The sequence below is a fragment of the Hipposideros armiger genome, unplaced genomic scaffold, assembly GCF_001890085.2.
Source record: "Hipposideros armiger isolate ML-2016 unplaced genomic scaffold, ASM189008v1 scaffold_944, whole genome shotgun sequence".
Lineage (NCBI taxonomy): Eukaryota > Metazoa > Chordata > Mammalia > Chiroptera > Hipposideridae > Hipposideros > Hipposideros armiger.
In genome coordinates, this window is record NW_017732294.1 from 188,246 (window position 1) to 209,173 (window position 20,928).

A 20,928-nucleotide genomic window follows, 5' to 3' on the forward strand; every position below is an offset into this window, starting at 1 on the left:
AACAGTTGGTTCCTTCAGGAATTTTGACCCTTGAGAAGGAATTTCCTTTCTTTAAATTACTGTTTTTTTTCCTATACTGTAATATAATTACTCTTTATACATTCGCACCCTTTCTTTAAGAATGAGATCTTAAAATAGGTGTACAAGCTTTTTGTGTTGCTTAATCTGAAATGAAAAGATTAGTTGACGTGAAGGTGATGTGTAATTCAGTCTCAATTTTGGAGCTGGTCTCTTCAGCTTCAGGTAACTCTTTTGTCTTTCAGGATTACCAGTGGGTGTCCAATATGAATGAACTGTGCTGATTTTGAAAGGTGGTATATTATCTTTCAGGATCTGAATTGAGGCCTTCACTTTTATTTCATTCTTGTGCAGCAGGAATAAGTAGGTTTGAAATTCTTTTAAAATGTGTCTTAGCCTCTGAAATGCCTCTTCAATTTGGCCTCTACTTCTAAAAAAAACACATTATTTTTCAAATATTATAATTTATCTAAACTATAACTGAAGTCATGTACTTTACAGCTTAATGGACTCATAATGCATGATTACACAACTTCAGAACGCATTTCGTTAAATGAAGTGGTGACATTTTATGCATTATTAAGTCAGTGCATTAGAATAATTTTCTTGCTCTCAGCTATAACTTCTCTCTGTCCTTATTGAACAGTTGTGGGGCTGTGTTGTAGAAGGTTTGGACAGGACAAGGTGTTTTAAAGATATGTGGAAACAACCTTTTTGCCATTATTTCATCAAGAAAAATAAAACAGACAAAACTTGTGAAATGGGAAAGTAGTTGAAATGCCCCAGTTTGTGTTGTAGTGTATAAATTATATTTATTTAGTAATAGTTGGATTGAAATGCTGAATTTTAAAAGTACAGCCTTATTCCTTTTTCAAAAATACCTTACCAGTTAGGAGTGCATGTGTGAGTATATGTGTGTATAAAATCATTAAGAACTATATTTTCAGCATTTCATGTTTTTGCCATCTTATATATTTAAAGCAGCTTAGGACAGTGGTCCTGTTTTCAGTACAATATGAACACTTATTTCTGCTATTTTTACTCAATAAACCGACGAAAAGAGACTATAAAAAGAGTTTGCTGAGCCTTGGGGGGAATAACCATGATACAAAACTACCCTGAACTATATGATGTGTCATCCTGGGTTTCTTATATGTTGACAGTTTCCCCCCATTCCTGGCTGTGCAAATCTACTTGAAATTATGTGACTTTCCACCCTCAAAGTGAATTACATTTTTTCTTATGATATGTGAGCTACAAAAAATAAAAGTAAGCAAAAAGAATGTAAAATATCATCAATGTTTCCATCTAGTCACAGCTACTGATGTTAACACTTTCCAGACACATTTGTAAACTCATACACCTATCACATTTTTTTCTATATAAAATAACTTTTTACTCTGCTTTTTTCACTTACCATATGTCTGTGTCACCACATGTATTTCTGAATGGCTGTATTTTGTTGTATGCATTCACTGTAATTTGTTTTCATGGTTCTCTATCATTGATCATTTAGGCAGTTTCTAATTTTTTTCTGATTAAAACAGCACAGGAATAAATATCTTTATAGTTAAAATTTTCATTTCTTTATTCAGCTACTGTCTTTGGTATTGGATTCCAACAGGGAGCACAAAACACAAAGTTACTACTCACGTGGAATTGAAATTCTAGCAGGAGAGCAGACGGTAATGAAATAAGTACATTGCTGGGTAGTTTATAACTGCAATGAATACTCTGAAAGAAACGCATACTGTTGTGTGAGAAAATACAGCCAAGGATGTTCACTGGGGTTCAGGGAGACCTCTTGAGGAAGTGCTGCTGAGCTGGAGAGACAGACTGAATGGCATCGTGCAAAGGCCCCTGTGCAGAGGGATCACAGAGTATTTCAGAAATGGAAAAGAAGCCAGTGTGGTACAAATACTGAACGTAGTGGTACAAGACATGGCTAGAGAGGTAGTCAGGGCCAGGGCAGGCTACAGACTTTGATCTTGACCTTAAGAGTCGTAGGATGCCTTTGAAGAGTTGTAAGCCGGGTGTTATATCTGATTGCAGAGTGAACTAACTGGATAGGGAACAGAGTGGGTACAGGAAGATCCGATAGGAGTTTGTTGCAGTGGTTTAGGTAAGAAATGAAAGCTTAGGTTAGGTTGGCGGTGGAAATAGAAGTAGACAGGTTCAAGAGATTTTTAAGAACTAAAATGGATTCAAGTTGGAACATATTCTTAAATTCCCAGAAATGGAACTCTCAGGACAAAGGGCTGAATTATTTTAAAAGCTTATGGTAGATGTCAAATTGCTTTCCAGAAAGATTGTTTCAGTGTACTCTTCCATTACTGGTGTATTAGAGTACTTATTTTCCTACACCTTCACCAACAATGAGCATTAACATTTTTGTTTTTTTCTTTTTAATACTTTTTCCAGAAATTGAGTAAATACTTCAATTTTTAAAATGGGGACTATTTTACCAACTATAATAATATTTTAGTCTTGGAATACAGCTGTCCCCCCATCTACAGTTTCACTTTCTGTGGTTTCAGTTACCTACAGTCAACTATGGTCTGAAAATATTAAATGGCAAATTCCAGAAATAAACAATTCATGGCTTTTAAATTGTGAGCCATTCTGAGTAGCTTGATGAAATCTCGTACCCTTCTGCCCCAGGGATCTTTGTCCAGAGTCTCCAAGCTGTGTATCCTCCCTGCCCATTAGTCATTTAGTAGCTGTCTCGGTCATCAGATCAACTATCGTGGTATCACAGTGCTTGTGTGCAGTCACCCTTATTTTGCTCTAATGACCCAAAGCCATTCACATAATTTTTATTACAGTATGTTGTTAGAATTGTTCTATTTTATTATTAGTTACTGTTGTTAGTCTCTTACTGTGCCTAATTTAGAAATTAAACCTTATCATAGGTACGTATGGATAGAAAAAAACATAGTATGTATAGGGTTTGGTACTATCTGCAGTTTCAGGCACCCACTGGGGGTCTTGGAATGTGTCCCCTGTGGAGAAGGGGGAACCACTGTATATGTTGATCTTCTTATTTGGGCTTTAGAAAGTATAGTTTTGATCCTTAATATTATGCTTCTAAAGCTGAAACTAAAAAAGAATGTAATGAGAACATTGCCCCAGGAATATGGGTGAAAGAAACTATAAGGTAGAGTTACACAAAATTAAGCATGATTGTAAAATTAGATGTTTGTTGAAAATTTTAATAACCCAGCTGTGTTCTGCATAGTCAGTGCCAAGACTCCGACTTTCCCAAACACTGTAATGTGACTCTGTTCTATCACAAGCTTGGACTTAGCGTTTCAAACTGTTTTCAGTAAATATACTGATAAAGAGCCCAGAGGTAGTATATACAGATTTTGACCACAAAGATGAATATATAGAAATGTTTTAAAATTTTTATGTAATGCTTTGATGCTTAATAGTAAGAAGTAAATGATAGTTCGTGTCCCCTCTCCCCTACTTGATAACTTTTTGTCAATATAAGGATGGATGTAACTGAAAGTAAGACATTAAAAGAAATGAGTAACTTTTTAAAAGCCGTTGAAATAGTTTCCCCAAAATAGTTTGTTTGAAAGATATTGACCTTAGATGCACAATAAAAGTTATGTTTGTAATGTCTTTATATTTTTCTCAAATAGGTGCATAATTCTACATTATTGAAATATGGTTACATGTGAAATGACATGTTACTCACTGCCTTGTTTTCTCTCAACAGTTAAAAGATGTCGATACTCAGAAAATCATCAAAGCAATGCTTTCTTATGTGTGGCCCAGAGACAGGCCAGATCTACGAGCTAGGGTGGCCATTTCCCTGGGATTTTTGGGTGGCGCAAAGGTAAGAGTAATGTTGATGTAAGAAAGACTGTGGCATTTTCTAATAATGAAACTTGGGCATTGTCAACTTTTAGGACCCTTATTTACATGACTGTTACACAGTCAGCAGAGATTATATGGTAGTGGCTGCTTTATCTGTGGATCAGACTTAAAACAGCCTTGACTTCATGGAACTCACTCCTGAAGCCAGTCTGAGATGCGGGATCATTTCCTGTAACACAGCACAAGGGACTTTCTAAAAGAGACCCTTAGAGCCCTGTTGGCTCTTATGTAATACATATCTCTAGTAAGCCTGGCTCTCAGTCCCCAGTAAATTGAAGAGGATAGAGACATTTTAGGCACATTGACAGTTATAAGTCAGAAACAACAGTGTGACATCAGGCGAAAAAAAGCGGGACACAAAATGAGCCCCCAAACTAGGCATGTTCGTACCATTCAGCATAGGGGCTCTCTACATCTTAGCAGTCTCCTTAGTTTGTCAGTGTGCTGTAACACATTTGAATAAGGCAAACATATCATAATGACTCTGAGCTTGCAAGAAAAATGCCTGATTTTCAATTCAAAATTTGAAGTCAGTGGAGTATATATCTTTAGATACAGTATAGAGTCATGCTACATACTTGTACCGAGTTTCCCCGAAAATAAGACTGGGTCTTATATAAATTTTTGCTCCAACAATCTATATTTATTCATTTATTCATGTACAAAAATCTACATTTGTTCAAATAGTCATGTCTGGCTGATGATCTTAACTGGGGCTTATGTTTGGGGCAGGGCTTATATTACGAGCATCCTGAAAAATCATGTTAGGTCTTATTTTTGGGGAAACATGGTATATAAGCTCTGGAGTCAGACTTCCTGGGGTCTGCCATGTGCTAATCTTGTAACCTTGGACAAATGAGTTGGTCTCTGTGCTCCACTTTTCCAATTTGTAAAATAAAGTGAAATAGGGCTGTTATAAGGATTAAATAAATGAACACATAAAAGGCTTGGAACAATACCTGGCCCATAGTACAACATAATATACATGCTAAAATAAAATAAATAAATACTCAACAGTATAAATGAGATTTGGCTATACTTTGATTACGTAAGTGTTAATATATTATTTTACAACCAGGTCTTATCACTTAATTCTTCTCTATATCATGTATATTCCCTTTATTTACTCATTCTTCTATCAAATCATACAGGAAAAGACAAGTTTTATTTTATTGTCATAATACCAAGTAGGTCATAGATGATTTAAAAGAAGTTTTTGGGGTTTTAAAGGTACAGGAAGGATATGAGGGAGAAGAGAGGGGAACATATAGAATGTGCACAGGACTGAGTCATTCAGGGAAATTAGAAGTTTTGGGGGATTTCAAAGGACAGAACCACTGATGGGAAGTCAGGAAAGGTTTCACAGAGGACTGTGATGTGTAATCTTGGAAAGATAAATAGAGCTCCTAATGTGAAATACCTTAAGTGTAAAACAGAAATTTATCTAATTATGTGGGAAGCAGGAAACTGGTTTGAGTAGAAGAGAAACAAGGTTAGAGTTGTACTTAAGGAAATGAAGCTGACCCTGTTGTAAGAGACGGATTAGGGTGGCAAGAAACCTAAGGCAACGATACCATTTGTATTCATTTCATGCATTCATTCAGCAAATTTTTATCTCTAGATGAGAAGTAAGAGCAATTTGTACTGGAGTGGTGGTATAAATGGTAACATGGAGGGAAAAGATGGCAGAGATATTGTGAGGAAAGGGAGATAGTCAACAAGACTTAGCAACAAGAGGAATAGGGTTCAAAGCTGACACCAAGGGTGAGAATGGTAATGTCTTCATGGAAATAGGTAGTAAGTCAAGAGGTCTTGTTTGAGAACATGAAAATTTGGGTTTTGCTCATGTTAAGTTTGCGATACTAGTGGAACGTCAAGATAGAGATGTTCAGCTGGTAATACAAAATGGAAGACAAGCTGAGGAAGGAGCTAGAGAGATTAAGAGGTCTTAGCTGGTTTCTCCAAGGAAAAGAACAGAACTAGAAGATGACTACAGACAGAACGTGTGACAAATGCCTTCCTATAGCGAAGTAAATAGTTGTGGAGACACGGAAAGAGTGATTGGAATAAAACCAAAAAACTTCAGACTCCATCCGTTTTTATTTCTTTTTTTCTTTTTTTTATTTTATTCCATCCATTTTCTAGCCTTCTTTCTCATCTATGCACCCCTTCCTTGGGAGGGGACTTCAGTCAGGATACTGAGCAACAGACCAAGAATCCATACTTTATTTGTTTAAGCTGAACGGAGAGAACAATACTACAAATCTAATGTTGAAATGTTAAAAACTCTTAATTTTTAGCACAGTCCTGGTTGCTCAGTTATCTTTTACTTTCAATTTACTTGAGGACAGAGATTATTCTGAACTCTTATGCAAGGCAGAATTAGTAAGTTGGCCTTCATTCCTTCATTAGCTGACAAATTAAAGGCAGATTGTTTTCTGGACTCACTTTTGGATTGAAGAGAACAAGTTAGAACGTGACTAATTAATCTAGTCAAAGAGAGGATTGTTAAACAACAGCATTTGTATTACAGTTTATTTTTAGAGTGAGTCCCAATCCTTCAAATAGAGACTTCAGTTTCTTTGTGACAGCTCACAAACAATATCAGGGTATGAAATCTAGATCAATCTAACTTTCTTAAGGACTGAAACAGTTGTAGAAGGCTAATACGTATTTAATTCTCTCTGTCATCCACAGAATGGAAGGTGCTGTACTAACCTCGTGTAAACTAGTTATAAGTAAACAGAAATGAATATAGAAAAATCAATTCTCAAAAAGTACGTGTGATCCCTTTTAGATTAGGAACAGGAAGAAATTGCCAGATGTTATCATGAGCTCCTGTTCATACTTTCAGAGCATAGAGAACAAGACTTTTATTTTTACTAGACAGGAACTAGACCATAGAATAACTTTGGGAATATACAGCACAGTAGCATCGAACCATTCCTAACACCGTTTTTCCACCTTCGGTACTATCCTCAGCTAAAAGTGATCACTCTCCCAAATCTGTACAACCTGGTCATCACTTATTTTTGAGTAGTATTACAAGTGTGCAAAGATGAATTGTTCTCCCTTTCATTCCTTGGCTTCCTATCTTGTCCTCAACCTGATGACATGCTTTGGCATATCCATACTTTGGACCAATCTATGCCCCTTTCTACTCTGGTCTTCCTTATCTCCTCTGTATACTTCTGGGAACTTTAGGACAGGATTTGGGAATCTTCTCAGCTCTAATGAATGCTGCCCACCCATCTGAATGGTGTGTGGTGATTTCATAATGAGACCTGAGGCATCCATGAGAGAAAATGAAGACAGAAGGAGAAATGTCAAGTGAGAAGGAAAATGTAGGAGGATTTCATGCTTCTTATTTACCTCTTAATGCTTTTTTCATTCTCTGGGTCTTAATGATATGGTCTCCAACAAAGATTTTTAAGATAACCCTCATCATGTAGAGAGGCCTTGCACCCAGATGAAGCCGAGGATGTGTTGGTCTTTCTTTTATCTGTAATGCAGCAATTCTATTATTAATATAATACATTGGGATTCTGCATTATGTATATTTTAGGGGTTCTGCTGCCAAGACAGCGAGAACACTATTAGCCTTCATTTCTTAAATGCATACAGAAAATAGGCAGTGTCTTTTCTTACCATCCAAACATACATACCTTATAGATAGGAGTATCATATCATCATTAAGCTGGGGATTTTGAGATTTTCTAAAGTTTATTTTGATATTATAAAAAGTTTACTCATATTACTAACCACCACCATCTTGGGAAGCACTTAGTTGACAGAGAAATTAGGGTCACAGAAAATTAAAGTATCAAGTACAAATACAAAAAGATATTCTCAATAATCTGTTGAGAATAAGCTCTATTTAAAATTATAAAATAATTTCAAAGGAGAGTGTGATTTATAAAAATATAATCAACACTTCATTTATCTCAGAATGCATTGCATAAAGTATGGGCTAATATTTGTGTCTTAATCCATTTTGGCTGATTTAACAAAAGACCACAAACTGGGTGGTTATACATGGCTTTCTTTTCCTTTTAACCTCACATGATGTAAGGGGCAAGAAGGGTCTCTGGGGACTCTCATAAGGGCACTGGTCCCATTCGACAGGCTCTGTCATCTTGACCTAATTGTTTCCTAAAGGCCTCACCCCATTCCATCTTCCTGGGGGTTAGAATTCAACATATGAAGGGGGGCAGGACACACCCATTCAGACCCTAGCCAACCTGTGTGAAGTGACCATTATGTACAAGGCTTTGTGCTACGCAGCTGGGAATACCAAAATGAATAAAATGTGGGCCTTGCCGTTCTTGAGTGGCAGGGTACTGAAGGAGAAAACTATACAAATAATGATAAACTGTGCATCGCATAATGCAATCACCCTAAGGGAGTCACAGACGAAGGCGTAAGATAGCTCCAGCTATTCGGATTTAGGGAAGCCTTCCTGGAGGCACTAGTTACAAACATCAGGATTCATGCCCTTGTTGCTGAACTTTCATTCTTTACAATTTAATCGAAAACACTTTAAAGATTTTATTGGGGGATTGAGGGAGGGGACCAGCCAAGTTGTTCTTCAGTCTTCGTTGTGGAGGGTGCCTGTCGCCATCTGGCTTCCCGGCGGCAGCTCGTGGCCTCTAAGCTCAAGATGCTGTGTTCAATCTTACTTGTGGGTGGGCATAGCCATCATCCTATGCGGGAGTCGAACCTGGCAGCCTTGTTGTTAGGAGCGCACGCTCTATCCACTGAGCAATCCGGGCAGCAGCTCAGCTCAAGGTGCTGAGTTCAGTCTTAGTGGTGGGCGGGCATAGCCCACCATCGAACTGGCAGTCTTGCTAGGAGCACGTTCTCTCACCAGCTGAGCCATCCTGCCACCTGTTAGCAGCTCGGCAGCAGCTCAGCTTGGGCACAGCTCACTGGCCCATGTGGGAATTGAACCAGTGACCCTGTTGCTCAGATCTGCCACTCTTAACCAACTGAGCCACTCGGCCGGCCCTATTTCAGTGTTTTTGTTAAGCCTTCTACAGTTGTTTTCACATGTTATTAATGTGTATGAATTTAATTTCTTCAAAAACGTTGGCAGTCTGACCAACTTCCTGTTCCTAAATGATGGCTGATGTTCTTGATACTCTAACTTTGCAAAGAAATCTGAGCGATTGAATATTTGCCTTGAAATATATGAAAGCATTATATCCCTAATTTTCATATTTTTGGGGTATTCTCATAGAGAAATAAGTTGGTTTTTGAAAGTTACTTTGGTATTCAGGGTTTTATTCTGTATGGCATTGGAGAAAGTAATCTTTTGTGGGGCAAATGGATGTAGCAGTGTTGTTTATTTTTCCAGTGGTGAATCAGCTACAGATACTTGTAATTGATTTGCCTTTGAGATCCCTTTTGCTAAATAGTTTCATTCAGTTTACCATATTGTGATGAATGAATAATTTTACATTTATTGAATACCTATTATATTCAAAGCATGGTACTCAACATGGTAGGACAAAAAGAAGAATATGATACAGACCATTGAGGATCTAGTAGGCAGGCAAAATACACCAATAACTATATTATAAAGCAGTTTGCTCAAAGTGCCATGAGCTCTGTGGGATATCAGATAATGGAGGCAGAAGCATTCGACTAATGCACACAGCTTGTAAATGCTTATTAACATGGCAGCAAGGTGGGAATCATGAAACGGCAGCTCTTCCAATGCCGATGATTTTATCTTTAGAAACTGGGAAAATCATTCCACTAGCAGTAAATGGTTAATATTGAAGCATTCTCTTCAATACTCGTTTAAGGTAAATATTTGTGCTTTGATAAAGAAATGTTTTACACACGATGGGTAATCACTGCTTTTGTATTTTCAGGCCATGAACATTGTGGTTCCCTTCATGTTTAAGTATGCTGTAGACAGCCTCAACCAGATGTCAGGAAACATGCTGAACCTGAGTGATGCACCAAATACAGTTGCAACCATGGCAACGGCGGTTCTGATTGGCTGTATGTGTGATTTTTTAATCTGTCTACAGGTGTTGACTTTCTTCAAGAGGGTTTCATTGTATTTGAGGAGATGACCTTTTCACTACAAACACAACTTAGCATTTTGAATATTTATTGTTTTATATGAGATTTTTTTGATATGTGGTTAAAAAATTTTTTTATATGATATGCTTTCCAAAAATTCTGTTAATAGCAGTGTCATTTTCCAAGTTCTACAGAATAATAACATGAAATAAGATATTAAATGTTTAACAACCATTTCTAATAGTTAGGCTCTTTATAAGTTACCTTTTCAGTAAGGCTATTTATTTTCTTATTGTTGTTAGTTGTTAAATAGGAAATAGCTAAACAATGTTATATGTGCATTAATGCTTTATTAAATCGCATTCAATAACCATGACCCAAATGTATAGTTTGTAAAGAAGAGAATGTGATGCTTTGTGTCCCCATGTATTAGAAAGGACAGTTTATGTATGACACTCAGGAGGCTTGAATGGGGCTATGCCTTAGCCAATGCACTTGCTTTTTCAGGATCTCAATTTTATCATTTGTTATTTGGGAAATTGAATAAGATGTAAGAACCTCAACAGAGACTATACATTCATCCACAATAAGGCTGCATGGGCTGTTTGTTATTTATTAAAAGTATGTCCTTTGGAACCCATGGGGGAAAAAGACGGAAAGGGACCCATGGTGCTGGAAAGAGGGGTACTCACTCACTAGGCTAGCTGTTTTCTAGGTTTCTTTAGTGTAAGTACTCAGTGATATAGTCATTCATTGTACAGACACTTTCTGAGCCTTTACCATTATTACACTCCTATGAGTCTAATATGTTCAAACCCATTTTTTCTTTTGAATGTATTGCTAGATGGTGTATCAAGAGCCGGAGCCGCCTTTTTTAATGAAGTTCGAAATGCAGTATTTGGCAAGGTAGCCCAAAATTCAATACGAAGAATAGCCAAAAATGTCTTTCTCCATCTTCACAACCTGGACCTGGCTTTTCACCTGAGCAGACAGACAGGAGCTTTATCGAAGGCTATTGACAGAGGGACAAGGGGTATCAGTTTTGTCCTGAGTGCTTTAGTGTTTAATCTTCTTCCAATTATGTTTGAGGTGACTCTTGTCAGTGGTATTTTGGTAAGTAAAACGTTTTTCGTAACAACTTTTTATCTTACATTCTCCTTAGTAGCTATTTACTACTTGAAGCTATTGTGGTATTGTATGCCCGTGGTTTGAAAGCAAAATTCCATGGTGCCAGAGGGTTATGCAGTTTCTTTGATTATTTTGCCAGAAGCTTCAGGGACTGTCCAAAATCTTTTGCATGTTGTTATTGTGAATAGCTGTTCGGTTCTACACCTAGATCAGTCATTTAGCTAGTGCTTGCAATTTTTTTGATAGAAAAAAATTTGTTTTAAAGATTTTATTGGGGAATTGTGTGAGGGAACAGCATTGGGGAATTGGGGAAGGGGAACAGACAAGTTGCTGTCCTTTTGTTCTTCAGTCTAGTTGTGGAGGATGTCACTTCACTGGCCCATGTTGGTATTGTGATCATTGCGCTCTTCCTGACTGAGGCAGATTGGTTGCTGGCCATTGGACGGCCGCTCACAGCGGCTCACGGCGGCTCATGGTAGCTTACGGCAGCCCACTACAGCCTACGCCATCGCCAGCGACTCACGGCAGCCCAACTCCAGGTCGAGCTGTTATTCATCATCTTAGCTGTAGAGGGCGCAGCGTCACTGGCCCTCATGTGGGATCTGAACCGAGGTCCTGCTGCTCAGAGCTGGCGTCCCAAGCCAACTCTTAACCAATGCACCACTCGGCCGGCCCTGGTAGAGATTTTTGTATAGAACTTTGGACTGGTATGGTCAGATTATCTGGTTTTGTGTTCACCATTCATAACATTTTAGGTAATTTCATGTTTTATAATTAAAGGTGGATATATGCATCTTGATTCCTTTCATGGCTCTTTGCACTATTATTGTCAGTATTTGACAGTAGTACCAATGTGGCAAGTACTGTTTGGCTTTCTTCCCTTTTTACCTAAAGTAGATTTTTGAAGCTATTTGATTTGTTACATAATTATTCATTTATTCACCAACATATATTTTATTAAAATCTTTTGACTGAGTTTTGCTGTTGTATATTACAAGCTATCTGACAAGAGCAAGGACCGTTTTTCATTTCTTCCCCCATTATATAGTTTGATTTATTTTTTGTCCTCAAAACTTGAGAAGCTATAGATTGTGTATGTATTATTTTAGTAAACACTATTGTAATTTAACACGCATAAACAGCTATATATTTTTTAAAAGTGTAATTCAGCAACTTTTATACCCCTGAGTGGGATAACCATGGCATATGTACTACTCATTGAATTAACTTGCTCTTCTCCATTTTAATTTATTTTTTAGTTTCATCCAATCCTTTTACTGTTTCTGTTCTTTCTTTATTCCATATATCTCAGGATTCTTTTGTGATCAGAGGACTTCCTGTAGCCATTCCTTTAGGCTGGGTCTGCCAACAACAAATGCCTTTAGTTTTGTTTGAGCCTTTGGGGTGTAGAATGTGGCGTGACAGTTCTTTCCTTTCAGCAGTTAAATCATGTTAGTGCCACTTCCTGTGGCCTCCACGGTTTCCTATGAGAAATGCACTGCCTCTTTTGCCTCTCATTTCTCCCTTTGCCTTGTCCAGTATTACAGATGCGGCGCCCAGTTTGCCTTGGTGACCCTTGGGACGCTTGGGGCGTACACAGCATTCACAGTTGCTGTCACCCGGTGGAGGTAAGGTAGTCCCCTTGCGCCAGCTAAGATCCAGAAGTTATTATAGTTCTGCTTTTCTAGCGAACGTTTCACGCCTATGCAAATCTTTGTGTTCCAGAACTAGGTTTAGAATAGAAATGAACAAAGCAGATAATGATGCCGGTAACGCCGCCATAGACTCGCTGCTGAACTATGAAACTGTGAAGGTAATATGTTTACTAGACTTTCCTCACGCCACACTAAGGCTCGCTCTGCCATTGAACGTGCTAGGTGCTGTCAGTTAGAGCTTCAGGTTCAGCTCGTATCTGCAGGTGTGATGGAATTGTGGTACTCTCTTGTTTTCCTTTTGTTTACAAGTTTGTTTCCACCAGTTTTTTGTGGTATCATCAGAATTTTACCTTCTGACTTAATTTATGAGTAACGAGTGAAGTTAGCATTTTCATTCAGGATGAACGCTGACTTCCTAACCTTCTAAGTGCCTGGCATTGTGCTTTCCTTTCATGTATGTGTTCTCTTTTCCATTTAACAATGTTATTGAACGCCCCTTGTGTGCAAAGCACTATGCTGAGTCCTGTGATGAAGGATGATGGTAAAAAGAAAATGCTTCATATTTAATCCTTGCCCTCCCAGAATTTGCTGATCTGTTGGGGCAGTTGATGTAAGTGTGCAGGTGACCCTAGGCCAGTGTATTGAAAGTTGCTTGTTAAAGTGGAGTGTGTCTATGCATGAAGTCTGATGAAAAGGATGCTGATCACTTAAGAGAATAATTTCTAGCTATACTTGTATGTAGTTACTATTTTTGTATATTTTGTAGTATTTTAATAATGAAAAGTATGAAGCACAAAGGTATGATGGATTCTTGAAGACATATGAGACTGCTTCGTTGAAAAGTACCTCTACTCTGGCTATGCTGAACTTCGGTCAAAATGCTATTTTCAGTGTTGGTTTAACTGCTATAATGGTGCTGGCCAGTCAGGGAATTGTGGCAGGTAATGGATCTGTGGGTTTCACATTATTGATGTTTTACTTTATAAATGAAGATCCTTGAGAGAAATGTGTACATTAGTCTTAATTATAGAGCGACTTCAATGATGTGCTTTAACGTCATTCTAGTACTTTCCTTTTTGTATCAATGTATCAATGAAAACATCACTGTATGATGTTTTCTTCCTTCCTTTTGTTTAACATGACAAGTTTAGCGCTGGGATTACTGGTTATATTATATTTTACATTTTGTGGGGCTCAGTCTGATTCTTTTAGGAGTAACTTTTTCTTTTTTGGCATTTAATATTTCTAATTTCTCTTATAGACCTGAAAGGCAATGGAATTAATTTAGTGTATACTGCAAAGGACTAAAACTCAAGCATTCTTTTTTTAGAATTACTAGTAACCTTTTGTTTCTATTAGTTTTACATTTGCAAAACATTTAAAAAATAAATAATATCTGTGCCCTTTTTTTGTTACCTGCCCACTAAGTTAGGATTCATTCCTTCACTGTGACCTTAATACATGGTTTATCATATTCAATCATGATACCCATTTGCCCCAATTTTTTAATATACACTTTTTAAAAATTTCTATTTTACATTACAAAGAAACTACCTAGTGTCTTAAGAAGAAAGGAGAGATTTTTAGCCTTCCATTTCTGTCCTCACTTAAACCATTCTATTTTTTTGCATATTGTATATAGTGTATGGGTGGACTTTTCCATTCTACTTAGCATATCAAGTGTTCCTAAATCATGGATTAAAATGCTTTGAAATTTAAGTAGTCATAAGAGTTGCTGATTTTGTATAGTTTGAACTGTATTCCAGAGCAATAGACTAGAAACTTCTCTATCTTAAACTGGAAATGTTTATAACATCTAAAATATCCTTTTTTTTCTTTTGCCAACTGCACATTAAGGTACCCTTACTGTTGGAGATCTAGTAATGGTGAATGGACTGCTTTTTCAGCTTTCGTTACCCCTGAACTTCCTGGGAACTGTATATAGAGAAACTAGACAAGCACTCATAGATATGAACACCTTGTTTACTCTACTCAAGGTAGACACCCGAATTAAAGTAAGTAATTTATTTGGTGCCTTTTTAAAAGCATGTGAACTTCATCTCACTAATAGGATTATTATAGGGGAATTTTCTTACATCACCATGTTAGCACACCAGTTTCTTCTTTGCAAGAATTGGAACTGTCAATCATGTGTATTCTTTGGAAACCTTACTTGTTAGCAAAGAATATTATATGTAGAGGGTAAATTTTGTTAACTTGAATTATTTGTACTTGCACTTGATTTACTTTTGCTAATCCGGATATAAAATGTGTGGTTGCCTCTCCTCACATCCTCAACCTCCTTACTCCTCCGTCTACCATCCCTCTACCTGCCACCCCAAAGCTCAGATATGAAAGCAGCCAGGATTTTTTACCTTAGCAGTGAGGAGTGAAAAGATAAATCTTTAAAAGCATGCCTGGAAGTGGTCTAAGTCCACTTATAAACCTCCTCCTTCCGCATTACTTTCCTTTTTCTCTCTGTGAATTAAAAGATTATCTCTACAGCTGTACTCTAGGCGGTATATAAAGTTGCATTTTTTTCTCTTCTCTGCTAGGACAAAGTGATGGCATCTCCCCTTCAGATCACACCACAGACAGCTACGGTGGCCTTTGATAATGTGCATTTTGAATACACTGAGGGGCAGAAAGTTCTTAATGGAATATCTTTTGAAGTCCCTGCAGGAAAGAAAGTGGCCATTGTAGGAGGTAGTGGGTCAGGGTGGGTAATTTAGTTATTTATAAAATTCTGCATTGATGAATGAGTCCCAATGTGATATTCTTTCTTCATCACAATAAAATTACTACTGTGGTGTAAAATAGGGGTTCCCTAATGGCAGTAGGAGCTAAAAACCTTTCCTTGTTTGCAATTTTAGGAAAAGCACGATAGTGAGGCTATTGTTTCGCTTCTATGAGCCTCAGAAGGGTAACATTTACCTTGCCGGTCAGAATATACAAGATGTGAGTCTGGAGAGCCTTCGGAGAGCAGTGGGAGTAGTGCCTCAGGTAATGAAATGAATTCAAGGCATTAGGTCCTCCAGATCAAAATCTGTTACCAAAAAGACTATTAAAAAAAAGTTAATGAAAGATCAGCATGATGGAAAGATTTTTTAAGCCTTGGAAAAATAGCATAACATAGAGGAAAGAGCCCAGACTGGAGTCGGACAGAACTGGATTCTGACCCCAGTTCTAACCCTTGTAAGTTCTGTGGTCTTGGGCCTCAGTTTCTTCATCTGTAAAATAAGGTTGCCATTTCTCTTATAGGATAGAATTATGGATTAGAGAGATATGTGTAAAGCATCAGGCACAATTTCCATTACACAATTGTTCAGTAAATGAAAACTATTGTAATTTTGAACAGTTTTTGACAGGGAATTTATAAAAAATGACAATGCAGGTTGGCTGCCGACTGCAAGTTTGTGTGCCTTGTTCCCCACTGTCCCCTCAGTCCCACACCCAGTTCCTGACCCATAGTAGCATTTAATGAGTATTTGCTGAATGACTTTAGGGGGGAAATAAATTCGGAGTAAGCTAAAAAGACAAGAAGGAGATAGCTTTGTAGGATGTGAGTTTTTCTTATGCGGAAAGCCAATAGAGAGACTTGGGAATTAGATGCAGCCTAGAATCCGAATCAAATCCCCGGAGACCTGTAAAAAAGGGATCAGACATGAATGTGTAGCTTATAAACCGTCCCCAAGTTATCTGACACATGTTACTCTGCTCTGTCCTTCCTCTCACGGAGAACCCCAAATGCTAGTGTACATGAATCAAATCACCTAGGGAGATCATTGAAATCCCCACTCTCTTTCACGCACCCCAGTTCTGCTTTAGGAGGGCAGCGTGGGGCCCAGAAATCTTCATTTCTGAATATGCTGCCTAGGTGATTCTCATACAGATGATTCGTAGACTGTTGGGAAACACTGACCTAAATTGTGTATCAAGTGAACCCAATTCTGGGCTGTGCCTACTTAGGACTCAGTGTCTTAATCCATGTAACTAGGTATGACTAGATTCCTGCCCTTGTCTTGTGAAAAAGAAAACATTTTATTCACTAAAGAAAAATAGGAAAGGAAAGAAAAGGTGATCATTTGCATTGCTAGTCTTAGCAAAATAAATCAAATAAAATTGGATACCACTTTTCACTTAGGAGATTGGCAAAGATTTTAAATTTCATAGCATGCAGTTTGGGCAGGGCTGTGTAAAATGGCTTTTTTGCTGGTGGAAGCATACAGGTTTCCTGCTAGGCAAATTGACAATTTGTATCAAGAGCCTGAAAAACATTCATACCCTTTATTCCAATAATTCTGCCTCTAGGAAGTTTTAGTGAGGAAATAAACAGATGTGAACAGATTTTTATATGCACAGATATTCATTATAGCAGTATTTGTAATAGCAGAAGTTGGAAACAATATAAATGTCCAACAATAAGTAGAAGGTTAAATTATCATCATAGTATCATATATACAGCCATTTGTAAATATCGTGCTTGTAAAGAATACTGAGTGTTATGGAAAAACACTCAGGTACAAAGTTTGTTGAAAAAAAGGATACCAGAGAAAAACATAATATCCTTCCAATTTTATAATATTAAATGAATACATGTCAGTAGAGAAAAAAGGAGAAAAATTTTGGTTAACAGTAGTTATGGCTGGATGGTAGGATTATGGTTAATTAATTTTTATTTCACCATAGTTTTTGTATTTTCAAGAATTCCAGTTACCATTTGTTAACTTTTTTCTGAATATAAAATGTTTAAAAATAAATATTTTCATTCTAAAAAAATGTGTATTTCATAATAAAAAATAATTTAATTAAAAATAAATAAATAAATAATAATAATAAATAAATATTTTCTCTTTATAGAACATTTATCTCATTGGGTTTAAGTGCCATGTCAATAAAAGGATATTCTATTATTAGTAGTGGGTGTATAAATGATTAAAATATTATTTGAAATAATAACTAACTCTGGGGCTGCAGAGGGTATGGAGACTTGGCACCTTCATACACTATTGGTTGGAATGTGTACTTGTCAGAGCAATTTTGAAAGACAGTTGGGCAATACTTTTGATAGATAAACATGACTTCCTTTCAACTCATCACTCTAGTTATAGGAATCCTTCTTACAGAAATACTTGGGCACACAAAGTCATATATACGATGCTATTTTATTCCAACATTCTTTGTAATAGCAAAAATTTGGACACTACATTAATGTCCATCAATAAAGGTATGGATAAATAAATTAGAATATATCCTTAGTATTACACAATTGTTAAAAAGAATGAGGTGGGTTTCTGTCACCGGCACGTACAATCTCCAGGATATGTTAAGTGAAAAAAGCAATTTGCAAAATGGTACATATAGTATAGCCCCACTTGTGTTGAAACAAAAGTGTATGCTTAGGCATATAAATGCAGCAGAAAAAGTCTGGAATGATACACAACAAATTGTTCATGTTCCCAAATTGTTCTGGGAAGGGCTGACGGGTCACGAAAGGGGTTAATATCATGGTTTCCCCCTTCTGCTATCATGTCTTTACTGTTGTTGTAATTTTTATAATGAGCATAAATGTATATGTCAATGTGCTCCAGGATGCCGTCCTCTTTCACAATACCATTTACTATAACCTCTTATATGGAAACATGAATGCCTCACCCGAGGAAGTGTATGCAGTGGCAAAATTAGCTGGACTCCATGATGCAATTCTTCGCATGCCATATGGATATGACACCCAAGTAGGGGAACGGGGACTCAAACTTTCAGGTAATCAGAGATTTTTTATCTGCTCCCCACACTTGTATTTATCAGAGCCATTTTCTAGAAGGATTTCAAACTCACTGCTCATCCAGGTGCTTTAGACAAGGTCCCCAATCTCCTTTCCATCACCATGAACATACTAAAAAGAACCGTTTTCAAGGCATGCAAGTCTTTTTTGTTCACTTGCAGCTGCAAACGTGAGTGCTTAATAGTAAGTTATGGATATATGCTCAAATCACTGTTAACTTATCCATATTCTAATATTAAAGGAAAGCCAAGATCATTATTCACCTGGGAAAGCAGGAAGAGTACAGAGAAGTAATTTGACAGTAAATAGTGTATCTCATCCTAATTTCCTAGATCATCATGGGATGTTTTCAGTACTTTACACCTCCTTGTACTTGACATGCTCTGCTTCTTTTCTTTGTAACTTACTTTCCAATTACAGTTGACGTACAATATTACAGTAGTTTCAGGTGTACAATGTAGTGGTTGGACATTTATACACCTTTTGAAGTCATCACCCTAATACCTCCAGTACCTACCTGGCACAATACACTTAACTGCTATCTTTTCCTTACAGCCAATTTCATTTTCACAACCTTGTTGATTCAATGGTCAAGTAAATTTGGGGGCTTGTACATGTCTATTTAAGTGTTTAATTGTGAGATGGATAGGTTAATAATGAGTTATCCTAAAGTGACTGACTTTTTTGGAGGCTCCATAAGTATGTTTCTTTGCCCCAAATTATTTGAATTCTAAAGTATACTGATATCTAATGCCTGAAAGTATTAATGCCAGTCATATAAGCATATGACATCCTTTACATTTGTTCATTCTAGTTTAGTCTGGGGAGGAAATGTCTAGGTTAGGGATGGGAGGAAGGCAAAAAGGGAATGATTTGAATGAACCCCCATTCCTCGTTACAAACTAGCTTCATTGATTCACAACATTGATTAGGGACATACTATGTGCAAGCTACTATGCTAAATGATTTGAGAGTTAAAAAGACTTGCTTGACGCAGGGTTGCCTCAAACCTTCAATTTGTAAAAAAAGCAGTATCTGAAACACTAAAGTGAAGCACAATGGAAACAAGCATAGTTCTGTGTAAGACTGATGACCTTAGACCTACAGAAATCCCTGTGATGAAAGGGAGATTGCTTTATTTTCACTAGAGAGTATTTCGGAATAAATGTGAGCTTGTACCTTGTGATAGGAAGTCAGTTAGGCCTAGTCCAGCTTGTGCTGTGACCTTGAGCAAATCACTTAACCTTTCTGGACCTCTGTTTCCTTTCTGTTTTAGAATTCGGTTATGCTAGAGAGCGAATAGCAAATAGCTAAGCTGAAATAAGAGGTGTCTGGTATATACCCTTAACTTTGAAGAGTGTTGTGAAAATAATAGCTTTCTGTCAAAAATACTTAAGAACACTGGCTGAATGGTACTTTTTTATGTTGAGATAAATGTAGATATTTATAGTTTCATGTCTTTAGGTTTTCAGGTTTCAGATATTGAATTTGTGGCATTGTCAATTCTGTAATATTGAAATTTTTCTGTCTGAGATTGCCGTTCATTGGGAAGTACTATAAAGTACATATAAAGTAACATGTAGTAAACATAATTCTGGTGAGAGGAATAATTGTGGAATGAAAATAGTTACCTCTTCTTCATATTTTCACCTGCCATGAAGTCAGAATCCAGAATTACATTTATTTTCCAAGGAATATAGCTTGTCAAAGGATATGCTATGAGCTTAGACTCTTACAACACAGTAAAACGAGCGATGATCTATAGAGGTAAATGTTAAAGGTATTACTTGGTGGTTATACTCAATGGAAATGCTAGAAATACTGAATATGCCTTTTTGCTGTGCTTCCTTTAACTAAAATTTTTCTTTACCAGGAGGAGAGAAGCAAAGAGTAGCCATTGCAAGAGCCATTTTGAAGGACCCTCCAGTCATTCTCTATGATGAAGCCACTTCATCATTAGATTCAATTACTGAAGAGGTAAATGATGGTGAATACACAAATCTCTTCATCTCACAATGCCTAATGTTTCTCGTTGGAAGTTTCAGTAAAATGGCTACATCCTTTTGGATTTGAATGAACTTAAGTAGGAGGTGCTGTAAAAATACCTAGCCCTCTTTCCCCTTATAGAAAGTGTTGATGGTAAGAATGCCAGGTGGTTAAGTCCGTTTGCAAACATGTCTGCTTTTGGAACTGTGTGACACTGTGTATTACCCTTGCATCTTGCAAAGATGTAGGACTTGCGTAATCTGCTGACAAAGGGAGAAGGTTTGTTTTTCTGCAATTGCTACTTAATACCCATTCAAACAAGTGTGTGGAGCAAGTCACTAAGGTGCAGGTCAGGCACATAGCCAGCAGTATCAGTGTATGTCATGTTAACAACATCTTGGTATTAAATACTGAAGCCGTGAAGGAATCCCC

The 20,928-nt window shown here is 37.1% G+C and overlaps 1 protein-coding gene across 2 annotated transcripts in view; it reads left to right on the forward strand.

The window, feature by feature from the left end:
- Positions 1-20,928, forward strand: part of ABCB7 (ATP binding cassette subfamily B member 7) — a 52,729-nt gene that overhangs the window by 24,740 nt on the left and 7,061 nt on the right. For both annotated transcript variants that reach the window (XM_019630787.1, XM_019630788.1), the window contains exons 3-13: positions 3,746-3,865; positions 9,786-9,918; positions 10,787-11,055; positions 12,610-12,698; positions 12,796-12,883; positions 13,492-13,666; positions 14,583-14,740; positions 15,281-15,444; positions 15,599-15,728; positions 18,317-18,488; positions 20,384-20,487. In XM_019630787.1, the coding sequence (XP_019486332.1) occupies positions 3,746-3,865; positions 9,786-9,918; positions 10,787-11,055; positions 12,610-12,698; positions 12,796-12,883; positions 13,492-13,666; positions 14,583-14,740; positions 15,281-15,444; positions 15,599-15,728; positions 18,317-18,488; positions 20,384-20,487 (1,602 nt within the window). The remainder of the gene's footprint in view (positions 1-3,745; positions 3,866-9,785; positions 9,919-10,786; positions 11,056-12,609; positions 12,699-12,795; positions 12,884-13,491; positions 13,667-14,582; positions 14,741-15,280; positions 15,445-15,598; positions 15,729-18,316; positions 18,489-20,383; positions 20,488-20,928) is intronic.